Source organism: Geospiza fortis, unplaced genomic scaffold (genome assembly GCF_000277835.1).
Source record: "Geospiza fortis unplaced genomic scaffold, GeoFor_1.0 scaffold163, whole genome shotgun sequence".
Classification (NCBI taxonomy): domain Eukaryota; kingdom Metazoa; phylum Chordata; class Aves; order Passeriformes; family Thraupidae; genus Geospiza; species Geospiza fortis.
Window position 1 is genome coordinate 403,613 of NW_005054401.1, and position 23,310 is coordinate 426,922.

General features: G+C 35.6%; 1 protein-coding gene across 1 annotated transcript in view; it reads left to right on the forward strand.

The window, feature by feature from the left end:
* Nucleotides 1-10,248, forward strand: part of SPEF2 (sperm flagellar 2) — a 75,276-nt gene extending 65,028 nt beyond the window's left edge. Inside the window, 5 exon segments of the mRNA XM_031061142.1 lie at nucleotides 793-885; nucleotides 1,502-1,675; nucleotides 4,818-5,006; nucleotides 5,166-5,288; nucleotides 10,000-10,248. Coding sequence (XP_030917002.1) covers nucleotides 793-885; nucleotides 1,502-1,675; nucleotides 4,818-5,006; nucleotides 5,166-5,288; nucleotides 10,000-10,083 — 663 coding nt within the window. The 3' untranslated portion in view covers nucleotides 10,084-10,248.
* The last annotated feature ends 13,062 nt before the right edge of the window (nucleotides 10,249-23,310 follow it).

A 23,310-nucleotide genomic window follows, 5' to 3' on the forward strand; every position in this document is an offset into this window, starting at 1 on the left:
CAGTAAACAGCTGGTTTTAATAACTTTCCACTGGGAATTTGAGCTGTTTCACCTGTCCTCTCTCTTTGCACCTACACTGGAAAACTACACAGTGCTGGGGCCCATCTTCAGGTAATGGTGGTGAGTTGTCCCTGCTGTGATGTTGTTTGTACAGCCTGGTGTGGTTTCACACAAGTGAATTTTTCTGTTGGAAGTTTGTTCATGCCTATCCAGATCTAGCTGATCCTTCCTGTGTCTAGAGTCTAGTACTACAGAATTGGTTCTGAGCACTTTTAATTTACAGTTGTAGCTCCGTCTCTCTAGGACTCTTGGTCATCTTGTTGGGAGCAGGCAAGCATGGGGAGAGCTGTGGCTCCATCCTTCATCATACTGAATTATATGGACAGTTTCTTCTAGAAGTAAAGCCTGGACAAAAGCTGTAGGGATTAGCAAAGGATATCCTCAAAGGAAGAAATCAGAGCATGCATAGAAACTCCATATCATATTCTGCTTCTTCAGCAGCATAGATTTACAACTACTTAGTTAATTTCCACTATTTTCAAAAGTATACATTCACTTCTATCCTATTTGATTCAATAACTTCTCAAATATCTGTTACAACATAAAAACAACAAATTATAATTATTGTTGTCATTGAACATTAATAACAAATTCTGTTTGATGAAGTCCAGAGATTAGGCTCTTAGTAACCTGTGTGTTGAACAGCTAGAGTATAAAGACTACTTTATTTCTGTGTGTGAAAATAAACTTATTTATTTATTTATTTATTTATTTATTTATTTATTAAATCAGGTTGGCTTATGGTTTAATGGAAACGAAGACCTAAGCATAACAGAAAGTTGCGAAGAACCTGTGTCTTCAGAAAGACTAAAACACCTCATAGAGGTAACTGAAAACATAGGTATTTTGAAAAAATCACTATTCAAACATGATAGATCTCATTTCAGAAATTTTTGAGTGTCTTTGATTCAATAAGTGCTGCATTTTTTTTGATTTTTTTTTCAGGTCAAGTGGTGCTTCAGAATAATGTAAAGAGGAATCCAAGAGTCAGGCTTGAGCATTTTAAATCATAGTCTGCTCAGAAAGACTTAATTACTCCTGTTCTTGCTTGAATGGCATTAATTTTGCTACACAGCAACCAGCTTTGTAAAGAATGGGAGGCAAATGATCACTGCATCTGAGCTCATAAATTTTTTCCATGAAAGAGGAATAATAATCTGAATACAAAAAATGCTTTGAACATATTTATCATGATATGAGGTTTTATTAATTTCTCTCTTTTCTGCGAAACTCAATTTCTATTTCCTTGAATTACTTAACACACATTTATGATTTATCACAGCCTTGATTTGCACAGTATCAACATGCTCTTAAGTATAGTAGCTCTTATTAGCAGTACTGTATTATTACTATATTTCATGCTTTCTTTTACAGTCCTTGATTTGTATTTCGTTTAAGTCCACTTATAGAAATTAATTTGCTTATTTTTGCCCTTTTATAGTTTTTCTTCCATTTATTTGCGGATACTGAAAAAGACCCTGCTCTGCTGGACTATATTGACATGCTGCTTTATTTCGCCTCCCACTCTGATCCAGTTGAAGGTGTATACAGAGCACTTAGCGTTGTTACTGGAGCATATATTCACAGAAAAAGGAAAGCTTCCCTTCCGTGTGTGGTAAAATATCACAGAAAAATACTAGAGAATAGTAGTAGTACTTTCAATTTATAAATTGCCCAGATTTCTCTATATTTGCATATCCTGGGTGACTCCAGTCCTTATAAGTAGTCTCACTGAATTCATGGGAACATAGCATCAGTAATGATACTCAGGAGGATTCTTTCAAAAGTCTGGAAATTTGCTTGCCATTAATGAAAGTTTAAGATATTTACTGGTGATTACTCCCTGTGCATATGAATGGAAGTAATTATTTTGCTTAATTGACCAGCTATCAGTCCCCTGGAATTAGACTGCAGTATGACTTACTGTAATGTTACCTCATGATGTAAGACCTGGTCTTACTTTATTTTCCACTTACTTTATTATTGCTGGTCTTACTTTATTTTCCACTACGTTTCTTTGGGGTATTCAGACATATCTTTGTTGTGTTATTTCCAAGTGTTTAGATTTATCTGTAAACCAGAAGGTTTAATAATAATTTGTTTCATATAAAATAATTTTAAAATTATTTTTTCAGCCATGATGAATGCATTGTTAAATGAAATGAAACTTATCATTTGAACATTATTAGCAGTTCTGTAGTATGTTTTTATTATTAAAGTCTTAAAACTGGAATTAGTCCACTGAATCCATCAGTTACTTCTTAGTGAATACTTATATTTATTGAAGTAGAAGTGATTTTCTGAGACATAAATTATTTATCTGTACACATCTTGGAAAGAGGGTGCTGCTCAAGATAATAAAATTATTCATTGCCCTGTCGCAACCATGGCAACTCCAGCAATTGCCCAGAACTTAAAGTATAACTGAGATCTCTAGAAACAGCATGGAAAAGGCATCATTTTACTACACAGGGTAATAATGTGCATGTGCAAAATAGCATTTTGTAATTTCAAATGACAGAAGTTACTATACTTCCCTGGGTTTTGTTTGGCACGACAGAGTTTTTGTACACTCGAGTGACTAAGTGAGACAATAAGACAATAAGACTTTCCACACTTCATAGGAAGAAGGAGAGCACAGAAAGCTCCCAATTAGTTACTGTGGTATTAATTTCCTATATTTTGGTGAAAAGTTCTAGCTGTCACCTCACTGGATATAAAGCTATGCAACCTGTTCTCCTCTTTGCCATTTTCTGCTTGGTTTCATCTGTTTGGTTGGAAGTTTGGTAATATATAAGTAAGAGACTGGCATTATCATCTCTGTGTCAACAACTTCTTAGGGCTGTGAGTCACAAGTGAAGGGGAGCATTTGCCTTCAGCCCAGAATTAACTGGATCCCTGAGGAGAAAAAGATGTGCCATCTAACCTGAGCATTTCCTCATGCCTGCTTTCCCACACAAGGCATTGGCTCTGTGAATCTGAGCTGTGTCTGATATATGTCAGTGTATTAAACAGACAGATTGTGTGCCTATTTCACCTTGGAGAGTCCCTCAGAAACCTAGGAATATCCAAGAATTAGATGTTAAACAAATCTTGCTTGTATGGATTCTCTTTGACTTTACAGTTGTCTAGGGTGGTGCACAGAATCACTGGACTGATTTTAAAACATTATTTTAATATTTTCATTTTTAATATTTTCATTTTAAAAATATTTTTTCTTATGCCTTGTGTTCCATGCCTATGCACTTTAATGATAATGTTGAATGTGGACAGAAGGCAACAAAAGAAATCCCATACCACTGAAGTAAATGAGTTTTCTCTAGAGGCTTTAGTAGAGCCAGAATTTCATGAAGGTTATTCCACAAACACAAGGGGGCAAAAATGAAATGGTGCATTGATATGGTGTCAGGTTTGAGCCAAGCTCCATCAAATACACAGAGTCCTGAAGACATCCAGAGTGGTTTCAGCATCAAATCAAGAACCTAAATCTTTCCCTGTGGCTGTGATCTAAATATCCCAATTCTCACTGCAGGTACTGGAAATTTAGTAAATATTATCAGCAGAACATTCATCAGTGAATATAAAGAGCTATCTAGCTCATCTCTAAGAAGTTTTACACCTTATGTAGCTGGTTCATACATATCGACTTATGGAACTTTACCTAATTTGCCTCTCTTTTTCTTGTTCTGTGCTGGTAATTGTAACATCATCTCATTGGTATCTGCCTGCAGAAATACATCTGAAGCCTTCACGTTGTTAAGAGAAGCTCAGACTAACATATTCTTGAGACTTCTGTTACAAGTTTCATTTTAAGTCTAAATAATGTTATTATTGGTTGTGTAGGTCTCACAGCTCAGTGTAAGCAATGCAATGACAGACCAAAAATCTTCAGTGCTGATATTTCTGTGATCTTGGTTACCGTGTGTTAAAAAGACTGCAAATGACTCTACTCCTCCTGTGCACAAAATGAAATGTATTAAGCCCCAAGGCACTAGCGCAGGTGTGACTGAACCTCAGCAGTCTCTCCCTCCTAATGAGGAAAGAAATACTTTGTTCAATTACATGCAATTTCCTGTTGCTACTGGTTAGTCTACATTGTGACTAGTAATCTAGTCAAAGGACTGTTCACCTATGTGACGTCCTTTCTCATCTTTGTGTTCAAAAATCTCTACAGCAGGCTTTTTTGTTTTGTTTTGAGGGTTTTTTTTCTCTTTGACTAACTCTAAAATTACCTAATTGCTTGCTTAAAATAAACTTAATTTTTCTGCAAACTAGAAAATACCTATTTCTGTGGAGAGCTGGTTAGCTGTTGGCCAAAACAGAGTTCTTGCAGTGACTAGATTTGGACTAGAAAATTCATACTGTTTTTTTTTCATGTGAACATCCAGAATGACCAAGTTTACTCCTTAAATAAACACAAATTTCTTGGAATTGTAGTCTGTAACTATGAAATATTTTTATGTTTTGTTGCTCTGAGAAATGCTAGTTTTCCTGTGCAATGTTGGCCACATTTCTGGAAAAAGCTGTCTATTAAATTTCTGGTAATGCCAACAATATGGATATTTCTGGACTGCCAGGATTTATTCCTCCATCCTATGGTGCAGTAGATAATTTTGTATGAGTTGGTGAGTTTTGTTTTGTAAAAACTGAAGTTTGGAATTGTTATCCATTAGCTCTTAATGAGTGTGTAACTGAAACAGACCATCTACTGACATACTGTTTATCCCCAAGTATGATACCTGTGCTTAAATTTTTAGGATTCTTCAAGCCCCAACATACTGTCAAATGAAAAGACTTTAATCGAGGATGAAAAAGAAGTCTTGAATTACACAGGTGAAGAAATTATTTCAGTGGCATCTCTACTCAAAGTGTTTCATACTGGAAGAAGTAAAGATGATGATTATCATAGATTTAGCTGTCTGGAGAAGGCAGGCAGCTACGATAAGGTAGGCAGATTGATTCGTGGATGGTGGTGTAGCTTGCATCATATGTTAAAAAAAATATGCTATGATCTTTGTTTTTCCACCTTTTTCTTTTTCTTTTTTTTTTTTTTTTTTTTTTTTTTTTTTTACAATATATTGACCACAGATTATTTTTACTTAAAGTATTTCATCAAGATGTACCAAGAATTAGGTGCTGAAGATCTGACACCCATTGCATTTGAACTCCTTTTGAAGCATCCTTTCATGGAAGATTTGATTAACACATGCCAAGAATACAAACTTCCTGTAAGTATTCCTGTCTGGGTCCAAAAACTTTGTAAGCACACATGCTTAAATTTGCATTGTCCCAGAAATGTACATGTAATTAATGCAGATACTGCCAATTTGCAACGTAGAGCAACTATAGAGCCCAGCAGCTGTAGGGTAGATCAGGTTTTTTGTTTTCTGTGAAAATTCCATCCATCAAAGGCTGGGCCATTTTCAGACCTGTTTATTGTGCAAGTCTTGCTGGCCTGGAACTGCCTGATGAGCCTTTGCCTTTCTCCTCATCCATTGAAAGGAGTCTGGTTGAATTATCCTCCCAACAGGATCATACTGCAGGACATTGTAGGAGATATATGGGGTAGATCCCATTCCAGCCCAGGCCAACCAGGCAGCAGAAAAGGGCATGCAGAGGCAGTACAGGTCCAAGTGTTCTTCCCTGCCATTGTCTAGAGCTTCTCTGCTGCCTGCCCCTATGTTTAAACATGCATTAAAACAACTTGCACAAAAGGCAAGTTTTGGCCAGAGAATCACCCTGTTTAAGGTGTCAAACTATGGCGAAAATACTCGATACACAGGGTGTAAGAAAGCAGCATAAGAAGATGAGAGGATGCTTGCATGTGCATGTCCCACGTCAAATGGGACTACAAACAGTCTTCACAAGTTTTAGATGATCACCCCTGCAAAATATCAATCTGAATAAGATACATGATAGCTCAGGAGTAACTTGCTATTTCTTAATTGTATTCCTCACTTGTAGGATGTGAATTGCCCAGCATTTGTTGTATCACTCATAATCATTGTCAGTAAAAGATAAAATATAAGAATAAAATAATATATTTATTCACTAAAAGTGAAGGTTAAAAATCCATTTGCTACAGTAGAAAGTGCTAGAAAATGTAAGACAAAGACAAGACAATAAAATTGAAGATTATAACTGTCCATGTGTGTCCATCCTTCCTATGTTGATGTCTCAGCCTATTTGGGAAGACAGATGCCATGCAATGTTAGGTCACTCCTCCCTTCCCTTCCCCATTCTTGATTCTTGACTATTCTTTTTATTTAATTGAATACTGCATTTTCTAATTTGATTTTTTTTCCAACCTCACTGAATTTCTTGTAGACCAAAGCATTTTTAAACCAGCTCTCTAGATGTGCTCCACCTCAAGAACTGTTGTTTACACAAACGCTCACTGACTTTGTAGTATTTAATATAATGCAGCTTCTTCATGAAGACCAAATGTGATGAAACCTGAAGTAAAACTTAATTAGGGTGTAAACAGAGTTAAAGCCGTATCTATATGCTAGGCAATTTTACAGAGACTCTGTTAAAACGTTTTCACACTGGCCAATAGCTGAAAATCAAACGCACAGTATTTATTCTGTATTAAAATTTCTGATTTTCCTTTACCATTTTTAGGGGAAACTTTGTTACATAGCTTAAAGAGTAGATTGAAGAGCGTGTTTAAATTGTATTAGGTACCACCAATTACCTGTGTTATTTCTGGTTGGTAGGACATATTCAGGGCAGTTCAGGTATAAAAATTGTCAGTCTATGAGAAAAGCTGCAGGATACTGCATACGAATCTTGGCAGTAACTGAGGGTTTCAGTGCACATATTCTAGCCTCACATCTTGTTTATATATTGATATCACTCCACTTAAATGAGACATTTTTCCACTTATTTGGCAGGTTCTGTTGATTCTTGTATCTTCTGACTCAACAGTTAGGTGATGCAGAGCTTCAGTTATCATTTGTAGTACTTAAAATTTCCTCTTGAAAAGGCTTATACTGACTGTATCTCAAATACAGTACTCTATGGTTTCTGTACCTAAACCCAAAGTATTTCATTCCTTGACTGTACTGTTAAATACAGACTTTTGTTTTATGCATGAAATCAACACTCAGGTTTACCAAAAAAGTTTTATATTCACCAGCAAACAGGCATAGAGACCCAGGGGCAATTGTTTTAAGTATGTTGCAATTCTGGTCTATTACATAGAGACTCCAGGAAGATTTTTCCTGTATCAATTCCCTATTTGGGGAACAGGTGACCTTTTTTCTTTCCAAGACAATATTTTTAGCATCAATTATTTTTGCAGAAATTCTCCTCAGAGATGTCTATAAAAATGAAAGTCAACCACAGTGCTGTTATTTTGAGATCTTGTACAAGATAAATATAGCAAGTCAGGGTGTGGTTTCTAAAAGTTAAAATGTTTGTACTAATGCAGTCATAAACAGCAGAAAGTAAAATGTTTTGCTGAAAACTATAAAGGGACCATCTAACTTACATTTTTTCAAATTTAAGTTCGAATAAATAAATAAATAATATAATAAATGACAGAAGATTTTTATTAGACCAGCTGATTCAAATGGGAGAAGCAAGCAATCTGCTTTTTCCACTGCATGTGTTCATCTACTCAATTTGGTCAGTTAAGGGGTTTTCTTTAGACGTCACTATTTATTGTTACAAATTTTACCATCTGTCCTGAGACTGTCACAGATATGGTAATACAGAAACAACCACATATTTTTGTAATTCTGCATTTTGATTATGATAAATTTAAAGAAAGAGTCTGGGATATATTCTACTTCTATAATTCTTAATGCTTAATGCAGTATTTGTTACTTTGAGTAAACTACATTCTTATAATTACTGAAGATAAGGTAGTTTGATAGTTAGCATTCAGTTTATTAATATCAAAAATATTATGCATTGGATAAATTGCATTGTATTTCTTATTCTGCTTTCAAATCCTGAATAGCCCTTTAAAAAAGGTTCTGTTTTTGAAGATAGGGCTGTCGCATCATATTTCTATGTGTTTATGTTTTGAATACATTTAGCAGGCTCTTTCATTATGCTTGTTCCGTCTAAATTGTTTATCATATGTTTACTGTTGTTAATGTTGTTCATTCTGCTAATCATTTCAGTAACATAATCCAGGTATTCTTTCAGACAGGAGTTCCAATGAAGTGGGGTTTCTATTAATCTATAGTTAACATGGCTTTTTGAAGAAAAGTTTATTAGTATGTTGAAGAACTATTACAAAACCTGTTTATAGCCACAGCAGCCATTTAATATTACACAACAAACATTCAGAAATCCATGTATCATTTCACAAAGTAAAAGAGCTTCTTGTCATAGGGAGAGTTCATACAGATTATATTAAATACATCTTATGAACTGGACCATGTATCAAGGTTTTGAGAAAAAAATGTACTGCTGAATCACTGTTTAGTCATAAGCTGTAAGTGTAATACTTATGAAACTTGAGAAGCTTTTTTCATGTGGTGTTTTAAGTGTCCCAGTGTGCAAGAAAAGGAAAATCTAACTCAGTGTCTAAGTACCTCATTGAAAAAAGAGACCTATGTTATGCTTCTCTTGATGATGTATCCCATCCCTAAATAATCTTAGAAAATTTAATGTACATAAAAGATGTTGTTTCTTATATTAAAGAAATATAAATAATATGTCTTCATCTTAAAGCAAAAAAGTTTCTTTCATTGAAGACGGACATAGTAAAACTGTTGGAGCACTCTATCTCCAATTTTTTGACTACATTTATTTTTATCTAACCAGGATTTAAACTACTTTTTCTGACTCAATTTGCTGGAAAATGCCTACTTGTAGTGAAGTGTTTCCTAGAATCAAAGATCACTTTTAGTGCAACCCTCTAAAACTAAGGACTGGTAATACTTCCTTTTAGCACAGTTCTCTATTCACTGAAATGCTTCTGGTATATTACAAGTTTGTGAGGTATCACTACAGACAGGCAGTTTCTGCTTTTGAGAAAAGGTTGTATCTTCAAAATATGCACAAAATAGATACTGCACTACATGTATATAAAAATACTACGTGTTTTTATATACATGTAGTATATAAAAATACTACGTATAAATAAAAAATCTCACTATTGATTATCCTCCTAAAAATGGAGAATAATTTCCTAAAAGGATAAAATATGTATTCTGACAGTATCAGGAGATGTTAGAAAGTTAAACATTTATCTTCATATTGAATGTTCAGCATGCTGTAGTTTTAAAACAGAAATTCCTTGTTCATCCTACTTACACATCCTACAATGGATATTATTGCTGAAATGGGAAATGGGGAAGATTCTGCTAATACAAAATTATTGAAAATTAACAAATCATACAATATGTTATAAAGAACTAAGCATAAAATTAACCTACTGAGGGTATATATTATTCAAAGTATTCGTTACTTATTTTTTAGTATCCATTCCCTGGAATTGTTGTTAAAGTTCACTCTGAAATATGACATACTGAAAAAAAACACTTACTTGAGGAATTTGTCTTCGTATGTTCTGAATAACATTTACTGGTTTAAACAGCAGTTTACCTCTCTTTACCAATAATATTAAGCTGATGTTTAACATCTCTGTTTAAAAACAGAGTTGCATTTTAGCAGAGTGTTGTTTTGTAAAAACACCAAAGGAAATTAGGTCCCATGGGTAACATTAAAACATCATCTCAGTGGTATTATAGCACCTCAGCTGAACGAGTTCCAGTGCCCTGCTGGAAGATGTTGTCTGTAATGTGGGGAATCTGTAATTTACCTCCACTGAAGTTAGATTTTCACCATAATCTAGTCAGTGGAAACTCACCCCGAGGATAGACAGGTGTTATTACTTCAAGTTTTAAGGTGTTATTACTGCAGTTTTCAGGCTGCAACATGAAATTACTTTTAATATATCCTTTTTCCTTTTCATAGGATATAGAAGTCTTTCTCCAAAGATCCAAAGAAGCACAATCAACTGATGGGGAGCAAAACACATGTGAAGACATAAATGTATGAAAAATTACTGTTTATGAACATTAAGAAATATTTTTTCTCAAAGTCTGTAAGAAATGTGTCTTACAGGTCCAGTCTTCTCTTCCATGAGAAAAATTTTTTTGTTTATTGTTGCAAGAGCAAAATCCCATTCCAGCTACACATTTTCTGTTACTTTAAAATTAAAAACAAAACAAGACAAAACAAAAAAACCACAAAAAGGGAAACTTATGATTTGTTCATCTTATATAGTCTGATGATATTTCTAAATAAAATTAAACCAATTTCCAAACTTAAGTAGAGATGGTAGTGTCATCATTAAGATTTGGTTAAAGAATATGTCCAATTCTTCTAAATGTACTAAGATATCTATTCAGTTTTTGTTATATATATAGTTTATTAATTAATTAATTTTTAATGAGTTAAATGCTGTATTCAATTAATCTTTTAAAGCATGTTGTAATTTCTAGTCAGTAAAATAAATGACAACTGTTTTCTCCAAGACCAGGATAAACTGGGCATCATGTTCATAAAACTGGAGTGTTTGTTGACAGTGGAGGTGATGAATCTTTGCCACTGAACCTTTCTATTTCTAACCTTGCAGTACATCTCAACTCTACCACCTGCTAAAGACCTGCCTGCTGTCCTTTTTTTATTGACACATTGCATTCAAGGGCACATACAAAGGGCACATACTCCAGACACATGCTGCAGATTTTCATGTGTGATAGGTGCTTGTCTAAAAATATCTATGGCACACCATGACACCTAGAGAATGTTGACTTCTCTGGCAGATTAAGCGGAGTCTTGGTCAAATGCTCTCCTTACAGCTTAAGTGGGTGTTTATTTTTCTCTGTGAAGTCTGAGTCTTGCTGGTTTTCCTGGATAATAGGGTCTTTGTGTTTAAATGCAGTTTTATCCAATTTCTCCATTCTCTTGTGTCTGACAGCCATCAGTTTGATGGCTGACTATAAGTTGATAGGAACTATTTTGTCATGGACCTGTGTGACGTGCATTTCAGAATACTCTTTGTAAATAATTCCCCTGGATTTGAAAATGGAGATTAAAAATTCTCTGCTTTCAGTGGTATTCTGGTATTCTTCTGATCTACACTGTCAAGTTTTCTGAAGACTAAACATATGAAACTGGTAACTGTGATTATCTCAACTCAGTACAGGGTCTAATTTTTAGTCTGTCAGCTGCCCAAGATATTGGCAAACCTTTGGCACTGTACGCTGATTTAGTAGCTTGTATCTGAACACTGCTCCTTCATTCTGGAGTATCTTTTTTCTGCATTCATCATTACCCTCATAAAAATTGCACAAAATATTTAAATGGTCTTTTCCCTGTTTTAATTCAGCAACGTATTTGTACATATGATGCTCTTTAAGAATACAAATAATCTCATTGAGGTTATATAACCCATAGAGAACCACAAACCTTTACCCTCTGCTGAGAATGCTATCTGTACAGAATAGTTTTTCATTTTAATATATCTTTATTACTTTTTAGCCAAGTGTGCATGATGCAAGTATGCCAAGTATGCATAGTATAGATATGATGACATTCCTTGTGAGATTTCTAGATTGCCTTTGATTAACACATGCCAAGAATACAAACTTCCTGTAAGTATTCCTGTCTGGGTCCAAAAACTTTGTAAGCACACATGCTTAAATTTGCATTGTCCCAGAAATGTACATGTAATTAATGCAGATACTGCCAATTTGCAACGTAGAGCAACTATAGAGCCCAGCAGCTGTAGGGTAGATCAGGTGTTTTGTTTTCAGTGAAAATTCCATCCATCAAAGACTTGGTTATAAAGTTATAAAAGACTGGGTTATAAGTTATAAAACAATTCTGTATCAAAAATGCAATAGCAGCATATAAAAAAGAAAGAATGCTTAGACAAGAACTAAGAGACCAGATAAATCTGGCAGTAAATATTTTTTCAGATTTTTAGAACCTGATGTCAGTGATGTCAGGTTTATTTCTTTGATTAAAGACAGTCACATTTTGAAAGGAACATCTAGGGGTAGCAGATCAAAGCATCTATATGTGATATATGACTCTCAGAATAGAACCCAGTCAGCTTATCGCTTCAGGCAAAAAATGTTAATGTCTCTTCAGTCTACATATTTTGTGCTAACCACACCAGCACAGAAACAGATGTAACTTTGTTGTGCCCCCACAAACCATGCTGAAACCTCAACATCCTCTTTTTACATGTGACAACAGACTTCATGATATACATACAAATTCTTTTTACCAGAATCATTTCTTCACATAACATAGACAATTTGGTCAGTTTTATCCCCAATATTTTTAAACATAAAGGGTATATATTCACACAAAAATTTGGCTTTTTACTCCATATTAAATTATTATATGAATAGAAAAGAACTGCAATTTAGTTCTCTGCCTTTTGCATATTTCATAATCTTTAAATTGTTTCTTTTGTTCCACATTTAGTTTCTTATTAAAGACCAGCTTTAATTACTAAGTGTTTTATTCTGACTTTGCACACTGGACATCTCCATTACAAAATAAAAAAGGTATTATTTTCAAAAAGCCTTCCCTGCAGTTCATAAACCTGAGTGAAGGAAGAAGCTTTACTAGTGAAAATCACAAATTTCTATTTAGGTAAGATTTTTCAAGTATTCCTCTTTTCTCATACACTGTTCATAAAATTTACCTGTAACTCAGAATGGAACATAAAATCATTACTGATAATGTTTGAAATTAAGAGCAGATTGCAGAGCAGTGTAAAATAGTTAAAAGTGAAGTAGGTTATGTGAAGTGTCAAGCTTCATGCAGTGAGCACTTTTCTATGGGAAAGTACAGGTATAATTTACAAAGCAAAGAATGTATGGCCTGAAAATTGCAATGTATTTTTTCAACAGTTACTACTTGAGTATAGCTGAGTATCACAAGAGTTATTAAAGAGATTTTGAGTTCCCAGCCCAGCTGTGACCCAGGCATGAAAGAGGTCCTTGTTTTTATGAAGAGGGAATGTTGAGTAGTTTTGCATTCAGATGTAGCAGGAGAGTTACAGTTTTATCATGTTCAGCTCTTATAGATACACTTCAAGCAGGATAGTTGAAACTAGAAAGTATTCAGAGAATAATGTCAAGGATGGTAGGAAATCATGTATAAGAAAGTATGAGGAACTTGGTCTCTTTACCAAAGGAAAATGTAATGGGGTTTCAAATATCATTTTTACAAGAATCCATCTTCATTCTGGTAGACACCATGTAGATTCAATTGCTGGAACCCTTGGCTTCAAACTAACAAGCAGATTTTGAATAGGGAAGTGGATGAACTGTTGAAGCAACAATTGGCTGGAGTTGTAAAATCCAGATAGGTAATTCTTTTAGACACAGTTTGTGACAGGAACTAAAAGAAGAAATAACTGTCTATTTGATATTAACATACAGAGTTCAAAAATTGAACCTGAAAGACTAGTCTGGCTTTCAGTTAATTGTATGCAACATTCTCAATACTGTTTTCATAGTGTCCTGTCTTTTAATGTTTTATTTACTCCTTAATTTCACTTAGATATTCTTGTCTATGCTGCATAGAAAATGCCTTGGATGATTTGCTTTAGAAAAGATGTAACAAAGCTTATGTTATCCATACTTTCACAATAATTATTTTTTTTATCCCTGCAAATTAAAATTTTTAATCCCTGCAAAAATCTTCTTTCAAAAAAGCTAGAAACCAAAAGGTGTTGCTGAATTAAGATGTTTTCTATACTTTTATTAATTTGCATAAAATCTCCCAGCATAAATCAATCTCAACATTTCATTCTGTACAGAACTCAGGCTCCATATTAATCTTCCAGGGCTATGATCCATTCCTTTATATAAGTAGAATACCTCCAGATTTGTTCCTCAGAAAGCAGTCTGGTACAGGAAGATTCAAAATCTTGCAATAACCAGAACATCTTAAAAGACAGTTATGTTTTGTTTTGTTATTTTGCTTTAAAATGGCTGAGTGATGTCACATCGTTGCCATAATAGCAAGAAATGTTCCTCCATCTGCTCTGTGGTCCTTACCTCAAAATTTCCACTGAGCATGAGGTTCAGACATGCTTTCTTTTTTTATTCTTTGTAAGTGAAGCCAGCTGTTTTGTTAAAAGCCTCTTAGCTCTGCTAAAGTTTCTTAGTGTGTAGACAGCTTAAGAGAAGCTCTCCAAACCACTGAAAGAACAGAGTGATAAATACAATCTGAAAATCAAGCACACTAAACAAACTTCTTTGCAATGTTATGGTTATGAAATTAAAGCAACATCAATCAGAAAATTTCAGAAGTTGTAATATTGTTCACTTTATCAGTAAAAATTACCTGGGTTGATACTGCTTTTGTTGCCTTCAATAAATTTTATAACAAATATGTTAATTTGTAAGTAGAAAAGCATTTGAATTTAACTCCCAGTTTTATAAAATATCCTTGGCAGTGGGGAAAAAAGAAAACCCAACTATTTTCTTTAAAGTTTATTTTAGATAAACTTTAGGAATATTCTGCAGATCAACATCTTATCATAGAAATTCCTGGAAATTCAAGAACTGAGGTGCAAAAGGTTGCCCCTCTGGGAAGTGTAGCTACTCATAATGATAATTGCTGAGGAGCAGCTGTGCTGAAAAAAACCTGGGGGTGTTGGTGGACAGCAAACTGAACATGAGCCAGCTGTGTGCCCTGGCAGCAAGAGCAATTTTGGCATGTGTTAACAGGAACACAGCTTGCAGTAGACGGAGAAAAGTCATTGCCCTCAAGCAATTAACACTCATCATGTTTACAGTGATGACTACAGTTCTGTACAATACCAGGAAGGCATCAACACTCACATTTAGGGTGCTTCTCACTTGCATCAAGACTTCAAGACCTCTCAAATTCTTGACCTCAGGGGCGTTGCTTTGGACATCCTTACACTTCATAGTAGCAGAGTGTTGACTCAGAAGTGTAAAGGCTTGATAAGCTTCCAGCTCATGACCCTGCTACATTAACATAACAAAAGTGGTTGTATTTCTTGAAAAATTTGTACTTATCTTGAGCTGTGAATGTTGTTCCTGTTAATTATAAAGTAGCAGCAGTACCTGTCAGGAAGAAGGAGTGTGCCCACGCATGATTAATGGTTTAAATTAGAAAAAACCTTCACTTTTCCTCACTTTTCTCATGACAGAGGTTCACCTTTTCTTTGTTTCCAATCCATGTGTGTGTCTATATATATATATATATATATATGTGTGTGTGTGTGTGTGTGTGTGTGTGTATATATATTTATAAATATATATATAGCCATATATGTATACTTGTGCACATCTACACATACATATGTCTCTATATATGTACACATATATACATGCATGTATACATAGAGAAAGCTAAATCTTTTCTTGCTTAATTAGAGATAGGATTGATGTCTTACGTTTTAACTTTTATATTTTTCAGATTCTGTGGTGCTTTAGTGTGTAATTCTGAGCTTCATATTAGGGAACAGTAAGCTCTCTTCACAGAGTAGGGAGACAAAACAATTCCTTCTCTAGCTGGGAACCAAGGACAGCCGATACAAGTTTCAGGCCTAAGAGCATAAACAACAGTGCACTGAAGAGAGAAAACAAGAGGGATGGGACTTCATAAGCTAAAGCTATAACGGAACAATTAACTCCAATATGCAAATGGACCAGAACTTATAAAAGTGTGAGACCCCATGACTGGTCACGCATTTTGTGACCATTTTGGGTTCATCTGGGGTGTAGCCCTGGCTGGGGTCTTGTACTGCCCAAGGTGGATCCATTAAGGCCTTTTAATGAATACTTACTTTATTCTTATACTCTGTCTAGCTTCTGTTCTAGGCCAGCCTTCTTAAGGCATCAGTTTGACATTTTCATGTGAGGAAGTTTAATTTCATCCTGGTTAACTATGAATTGTTTTTTTTCCAGCAAATGACATCCAGTCCTCACGGTGGTTTATAAAATTATTTTTTAATGTGCAAAGTTATAACTGTTGAACTCAAAATCTGATCCACTGCAGAACTTCACACATACTGTAGCTCTGATAAAGTTTAGGAGAAGGTCTTAATCATAGTTCATCCTGGGGAAAAGTTACTACTTTTAGATAAATATTATTTAGTTATGCCAGTATAGGATTTTCACTGGGCATTTTAAATTTGTTAATGGAAATAACAACATGTACAAAAATCAAATCAGTATTTCTAGTATTTTAAAAACTGCATGTGCTGAAATCTCTTGGAACTCAAGGTTCAATATATTCAAGCCTCAATTAAACATGAAAAAATCTTTACAATACCATAACAGCTGACACTCAGATGGTATATGTTGCATTTGATTTAGATCATGTTTTCCTCTTTAACCTGACAATGATTACTAGTGACACAATGAAACAAGAATGTTTTTAAACTGGACACGTCGCTTTCATTGTTTGTAGGATGATGCCTAAAGGAGAAGAAGATCTTGTGGTTAGAGTTCTGCAGTGAGGTTACATCTAACAGAATCATAGAATCACAGAATGTCCTGAGTTGGAAGGGATCCACAGGAATCATTAAAGTCCAACTCCTGGCCCTGCACAGGACACCCCAAGAGTCATCCCATTGCCTGAGAACATTTTCCAAACGCTTCTTGAGCTCTGTAAGGCTGGAACTGTGACCACTGCCCTGGGGAGCTGTTCCAGTGCCTAGCCATCCTCTGGGTGGAGAACTTTCTCCTGATACCCAGCCTAAACCTCCCCTGGCACAACTTCAGGCCATTCCCTTGGATCCTGTCACTGTCACCCCAGAGCAGAGATCAGTGCCTGCCCCTTTGCTTCCACTTGTGAGGGTGTTGTAACTGCAGTGAGATGTCCCATCAGTCTCAGCTGCTCCTCACACAACTTCCCCTCCAGACCCTTCATCGTCATTCTGGCTGTCATTTGGAGGCTCTCTAATGGCTTAATGTCCTTTATATACTGTGTCACCCTATCACTTGAGGTGAGGCCGCCCCAGAGCAGAGCAGGACAATCCCCTCCCTTGCCTGGCTGCTAATGATGTGCCTGATGTCCCCAGGGCAGGGTTGGCCCTCCTGGCTGCCAGGGCACTGCTGGCTCGTGTTCAACTTGGCCATCAGCCAGGAGCCCCAGATCTCCTTCTGCAGTGCTGCTTTTCAGCCTTTCATTCCCCAGTCTGTCTGTGCATCCAGGGTTGCCCCATCCCAGATGCAGAATCCAACACTTCCCCTTGCTGGACTCCATGTAGTTGGAGGTTGCACATCTCTTTAATTTGTTGAGGTTTCTCTGCAAGGCCTTCGAGGGAGTCAACAACTCCTCCCAGTTTTGTATCATTTGCAAACTTACTTAATATTCCTTTGAATCCTGTATCCAAGTAATTTATGGAGATGTTGAAGAGAACTGGGCCTAAGATGAAGCCATTTCAAGTGCAATGTAATATGGAGGTGTCACAACTGGCTGCAGCTTATTGACCTAGCTTAGACACTACTCTTGCTAAAACAATCACAGGCTGGCAATTTTTCTGCAGTATACATACATCCTTAGGAGAAAAAATACAGTTTTCAAAAAAATGCCCTTTTCCTTCTCTGCCACTGGCAAATGGAGCAGGAGATAAAAGGTTTCAGCTTCTTTTTCAAAGGATCCCAAAGAATCTGTGGAAGCTTATTTTCCTAATTTTCAGATAATAACATTAACTTCTTCACATTTTATGCTTAACACTTTTAGCAACAATTGGCTTTTCCTCTAAAAGAAATATATCTGCAGTACCTCAGCCTATCTGGCTTTTTTTCTCCCCCACCACTTCCTTTAAAACAGGTTGAATTTAATGAGCACTCTGAAGCTTGTCTCATGGCATAATTTCACCTCTGATTATCTGAATTATACAGGCTACTCAACAATCAGCACAGCTTTATTTTTTCCCTAAGCAAACTACTCTAGTTTTAATTGATCTTTCTTCAATCTTGTTCTAAGGAAAAGAAGAAAAATCTCTGTTACTTAATTCTTCTCATGCTCAATTGTAAACCCAAATGGTTAAAATGCAAGACTCCATAAAAGATCCAAAATTGAGCAAAGGGCTAGGGTGGCTTCTCAGAAACAGATGAATTAGAAGTAAGAAACAGGTTTCCTCTTCTTTACCACTACCCACATCTGAACATACAAACAACAAAAACAATGGTAAGGTAAGGAACAAAATGAGGACAAACTCAAAAACGAGAAAAAAAAAACTGCTGGTACACAGATAAAATCAAAGACTGTTTCCTATCAAGAGTTTGTTTTGGAGTATTTATATTCATAAGTTGAATTTTTCTCTACTGAAATCAGTGGACTGAAATCAGAAGTTTTATTCTGATTTCAAACTAAACTGAGTTTACATCTGGAGATTCACCTTTGACTGCAAGAAACTTCATCCCAAAACTCTCAACAAAAAGCCCACTCTTGGCAGTTTTTAGTAGAGTGTTAATTTATAATTGCAAGAGAATATGAGAAAGAGCAAACAAAACATCAGACACTGATTTATTTTCACACTCCAATTCTAGAAAACCTTTCACTCTTATTCAGGTTGAATTCGAACTCCATAGTCCAGTGACTTTGTTATACTTTTTCTTCTAAGTTGAAAAACCTTCTTTCTTTTGGAAGTTAGACAAAATGACCACATGCTTTCTTAATTGTTATTTTATAGAGGAGTTCTGATGCTGCTCCCCATATGTCTGTATAGATTTTTCTCTGCATTAATGAGTTCACATTCTGGAATCAGGCATCCCAGATATCTGGTCAGACTTTGTAGCTATTAGCAATTTTTCTCCCATCTTTTATTCTGTCTCCCCAGTAAGTAGCTAACAAAGATTTCTGATGTGTTTTTAAAGTTAAAAAAGGCCAATTTCAAACAAATATGTTGCAAAGGTTAAAAAATGCCCTTAGAAAATTAGCAATTGCAGAATATGGATGCAATTTGCTTTAAAATATTCTACTAGCAGTAGTTATCCTCTGCTTGGACTGAGGGGGCTTCAGGGAAAGTGCCATTTTGGGTATTTATGTTGTACCATGTGTTCCTTCATTGATTAATGCCTGTCTAATAATGCAACTAGAATAAGATTGATTAAGTATCTCACAGCTGCAGCTTAACTCCACTAATTCCCAGTGGAGACTTTTGATGTTGACACATACAAGTCTAGTTTATAAATACTAATGTATTATAGGAATGTATTTTGAGATCATTCTTCTTAGCACTTCAGTACAGAACATTTGACGACAAACTATTTAATGTTTAATTCTTTGTTGGTCAGTTTTACAGGTGACCTTGGTTGTATTAATGCTCTTGGAAGCTTAGTTATGAAACAAAGCTCACATCAAGTTTAGATTATATAAGTTTATAAGCAGTCTAAGCACTGTCAGAGTGGAATAAGAGGCTAAGTGGTTAAATAGAGTCAGGTATTTTAAACTGGGTTTTCAGATCGATTCACTTGTCCTTTTTGATCTATAGGTAAGTGCCAATACCAGTTCTGAACAGTTACCTGCTCTATATTTAGAACTGCAAACTCAGCTCCCATAACAAAGATTTACAAATCAATACATTAAATCAAGTAGAATGAGATTTGTTTGGCAGTAGTTGCACAGTATTTTAGAAATATTTTGTCAGAGATTTTCAAGATAACATTTTTGTATTGATGTTTTAATGGAGCTAGCTCCGTTAAACTACTGCTCTTGAAAAGCCTATTAAGCACAACTGAGAGTAGCATCCACATTGCAGAGGCCAGGCAGATTTTGGGGATGACTGGCTAAAAGTTTTGACAATTTCTATTGCAATGAAAGGTTTTGCACATCAGATACTTTAGTTTCATGTAAGGAGGGTCACATTTTCTCTAGTGAAGTGCATTCCTCTGTTTCCATGTGTCAGCATTATTGATAGGGAATTAATACTGTTAAGCAGCAGCTGTAAGATAATAAATCATTCTTATTCTAGTAGAATTGTATCATTAAAGAGGTAGTAATCAATGAAGAAATGTAAATACTCAGTAAGTACGGATTGCAAACAGTTGATTTAAGGAAAAGCAAGTTTAAGGATTTAGTGAGGGAAGAATCTGTGTAACTAAAAGGAAAATGTCAATAAATGTTATCTTATTTCTTCTCCTTAGCCAAAGAGTGCATGGACATGAAAAAAATAACACTTAGAAAGACTGGAATACTTTTGTGGAATTAATTAAGAAGAAAATGAAAGTTTTTATTGCTGCAGTTTCTTTCTGTGCAGAGAATATATTGTAGAAATTCCTGGATGATATTCCCCTATCTGATAAAGCAACTGTATTCAGACAGACATACAGTTGAAATGAACAGGCAAATGGTATTGGAAGAGGAGATACATAATGACATTTCTGAGGAAAGACTTTTGATATATGTTTTGTCACTTCTGTTTACAAGAGCCAAATGTGGTATGCTGACCTGAAAAAGATGATGTACTCCCACATTGCTCTGGATTTCTCAGTTATTGTTTTGAAAGGTTTTGCATCTCCTGCTCTAGAGCCACATTTCACTAAGCAGGACACTGTGAGCTGACCTAATTTGACTGAGTAGGCTGCTCTTCTAACAAACTCACAAACATAAGCTGACCTAATTTAAGTCCATATGCGTTACTGTGGTTAAAAGGTCCCTGCATTAAATTGATTGTCATGTTTATTTAAAAGTGAAGGGCTTTGCAAACTTTTCAGATAGACAAAACAAATGAAATTACTATCTCACTAATTGCTATAGCAGCAGCAACTCAGATATAATCATCTACATATATGAGTTTAACCCATGTTTTAAACATTGAAACAGTGAATATAATCAGGAAACTCCATATCAGGTCAGTTTTCTTCCTCCTATCTGAATAGATAGCAAAGATACACATTGTCAAAGCAGTGCAGCACTGGAGGGCTTCTTCATCCTCCTTGTCAAAGTATTGTGTGGTTTTGAAATGCAGAATCTACAGCATTAATTAGTAACTTTTCTCTTTTTTCCACATAGATTCCTGTCTTTGTGTAGTCAAAAAGGGCAAGTATCTCTCTGCCTCTTCAGAGGGTCTGTGACTGAGGATTGGAAAGGGGCCTGAAGTTGGTCCAGTTAACCTCTTCTGTTAAATTTTTTTTTTAGAAGGGGTGGTGGCATTGTAGTGGGAAGCTACGATTTTCTTCTCTTTAGTTCTGTAGAAGGGGAAGGAAGGATTAAGGTAGGGAAGGAATGGGTTAAGGAAGGGAATGGTTGAGGAAAGGAAAGCAAGGGCTGAGGAAGGAAATGGGAAGGTTTAGAAAAGGAAATGGAGGGAAGGGTTAAGGAAAGAAATTATTAAGGAAAGGAAGGCAAGGGCTAAGGAAGACACAGGAAGAGAAGGGTTAAGCAAGGGAAAGGAAAGGTTAAAGAAGGGGAAGGGAGAAGGACTGTGCATCTTGCCAAGCATTAGATTTTTCCATTATCACCTGTGAGAAGTGAAACTTCCTCAAAAGACAGAGATTTTTCTTATGCAATTAGGTAACTGCAGAGTGCTGATCTATGAGAAACGTGCAGACCACAATCATTCATTCCCAACACGTACAGCCAGCAGCAGGTTGCTTGCATGCTAGTGGCTCATTAGATAAAACAGTTCTAGCACATAGACCACAGGCAAAAGTGTCACGTCGCACCCACACCTATACGAACCACTTCTGCTTCTTTAGGGAAAATAAAAAAATATAGCTAGGCAAATGTTTCTTTTCAGAAATACTTTTGTTTATTTTTGCACAACAAAACAGTCTATTAGGTAATGTGTTTAAATGAAGACATGGAACAAAACATGCTAGCAAGAGTTTCTGTATCTCTTTCAGGATGGGAAACCTAGCAAGAGATCTGAGTTTATTTTGGGTAAAAATCTTGAGCTCACTAAAATAGCAATCGCAGACTGTCCTTTCAAATGTAGTAAATTCTTGCAGCAGATTTGAAGGCACTAGATTTTTGTGGTTTTATGGTAGATGGAAGGCTTTTAAAGTAAATTGCCTGACAAGCATCATTATCAGAGCCATAAAATTCATCACTTTTTGTAGTTATTGCAATTATTATTTTCAAATATTTTTTTGTAAAAAAACAACACTTAGCTCCTTTCATCTTTGCCAGGCCTTCATAAACTAATCCAGAGATGTGGCAATGTACTCATGACTCATAAACCTAATTTAGGTTTTGGAAGACTGTGACAGTGGTCACAAGGGTTTTCAGGTGAGGTGAGAGATGAGAATGTTGACTCCATGATCAGAAGGCTTGATTTATTATTTTATGATATCTATATATATTACATTATAACTACACTAAAAGAAAAAAGAAGGAAAGGTTTCCAGAAGCTAGCTATCCTAAGAATAGAAAAGAAAGAATGTTAACAAAGGCAGCTCTCTTGGACTCTGTCTGAGATAGCTCGGTCCTGGATTGGCTATTAATTATAAACATCCAAGATGGGTCAATCCAGACAGACCGACAAATTTTAAGTTTGCATGTATCAGTCCTACATATTTTTAGTAATTTGTGTGGATAATGCAGTTGTTTGTAGCAACTAAATTAGACATCAATTTTCAAGTGCTTATATAAGAATAATATTTCTCCTAAAAGTATTTGTTAATATTAGTAGAAATAGTAGGTAGAAAGCTACATGGATTAGGTGCTGGGAGCTGTCTTTGCCTCACTGGTGTCTATGATAAAATCTCTTGCACAGGAAGTCACCCCCTTGCTGCCGTGTTCCACTGCCCCTGAGCACAGCAAGCAACATTTATGGACCTGGATCAACAACACATCAGATATCAAGTGTGTTTCTCTTTCCAAAATCTCTGTTAGGTAGACTTCCAGCCCAACTAAATAATGAGTTCAATCCAGACAAATTTGTTTCACTCTCCACAGTCCTCAGTGCTGATACGTTTTCAGTTTCTAGCTGATGTTGAACCCTCCGTTTCATCAGCTGCCTAGTCTTAACTTGGAACAGAAAAATTCAGTGCACATGAAAGGTTGGTAATTTTTATATTAGTAAGAACATTATAATAGTATTCAGGATTATAATAAGCTTTTCAAGCTCTAAGTATTGGCCCCACTACATAAACAGGAAAGCATAGTTTTTGATAACTTCCTATCTGAACACCATTTTCTCGTTTGTATGTGCATATGAGTCAATTGTCAGGAAACTTCTAGATTCTGCATTTGTTTTTAAAATACCACTTCTGTGACAGCATAAACCTCTGTTAGATAGCAAAGGTGCCTGGGGCAGGTAGA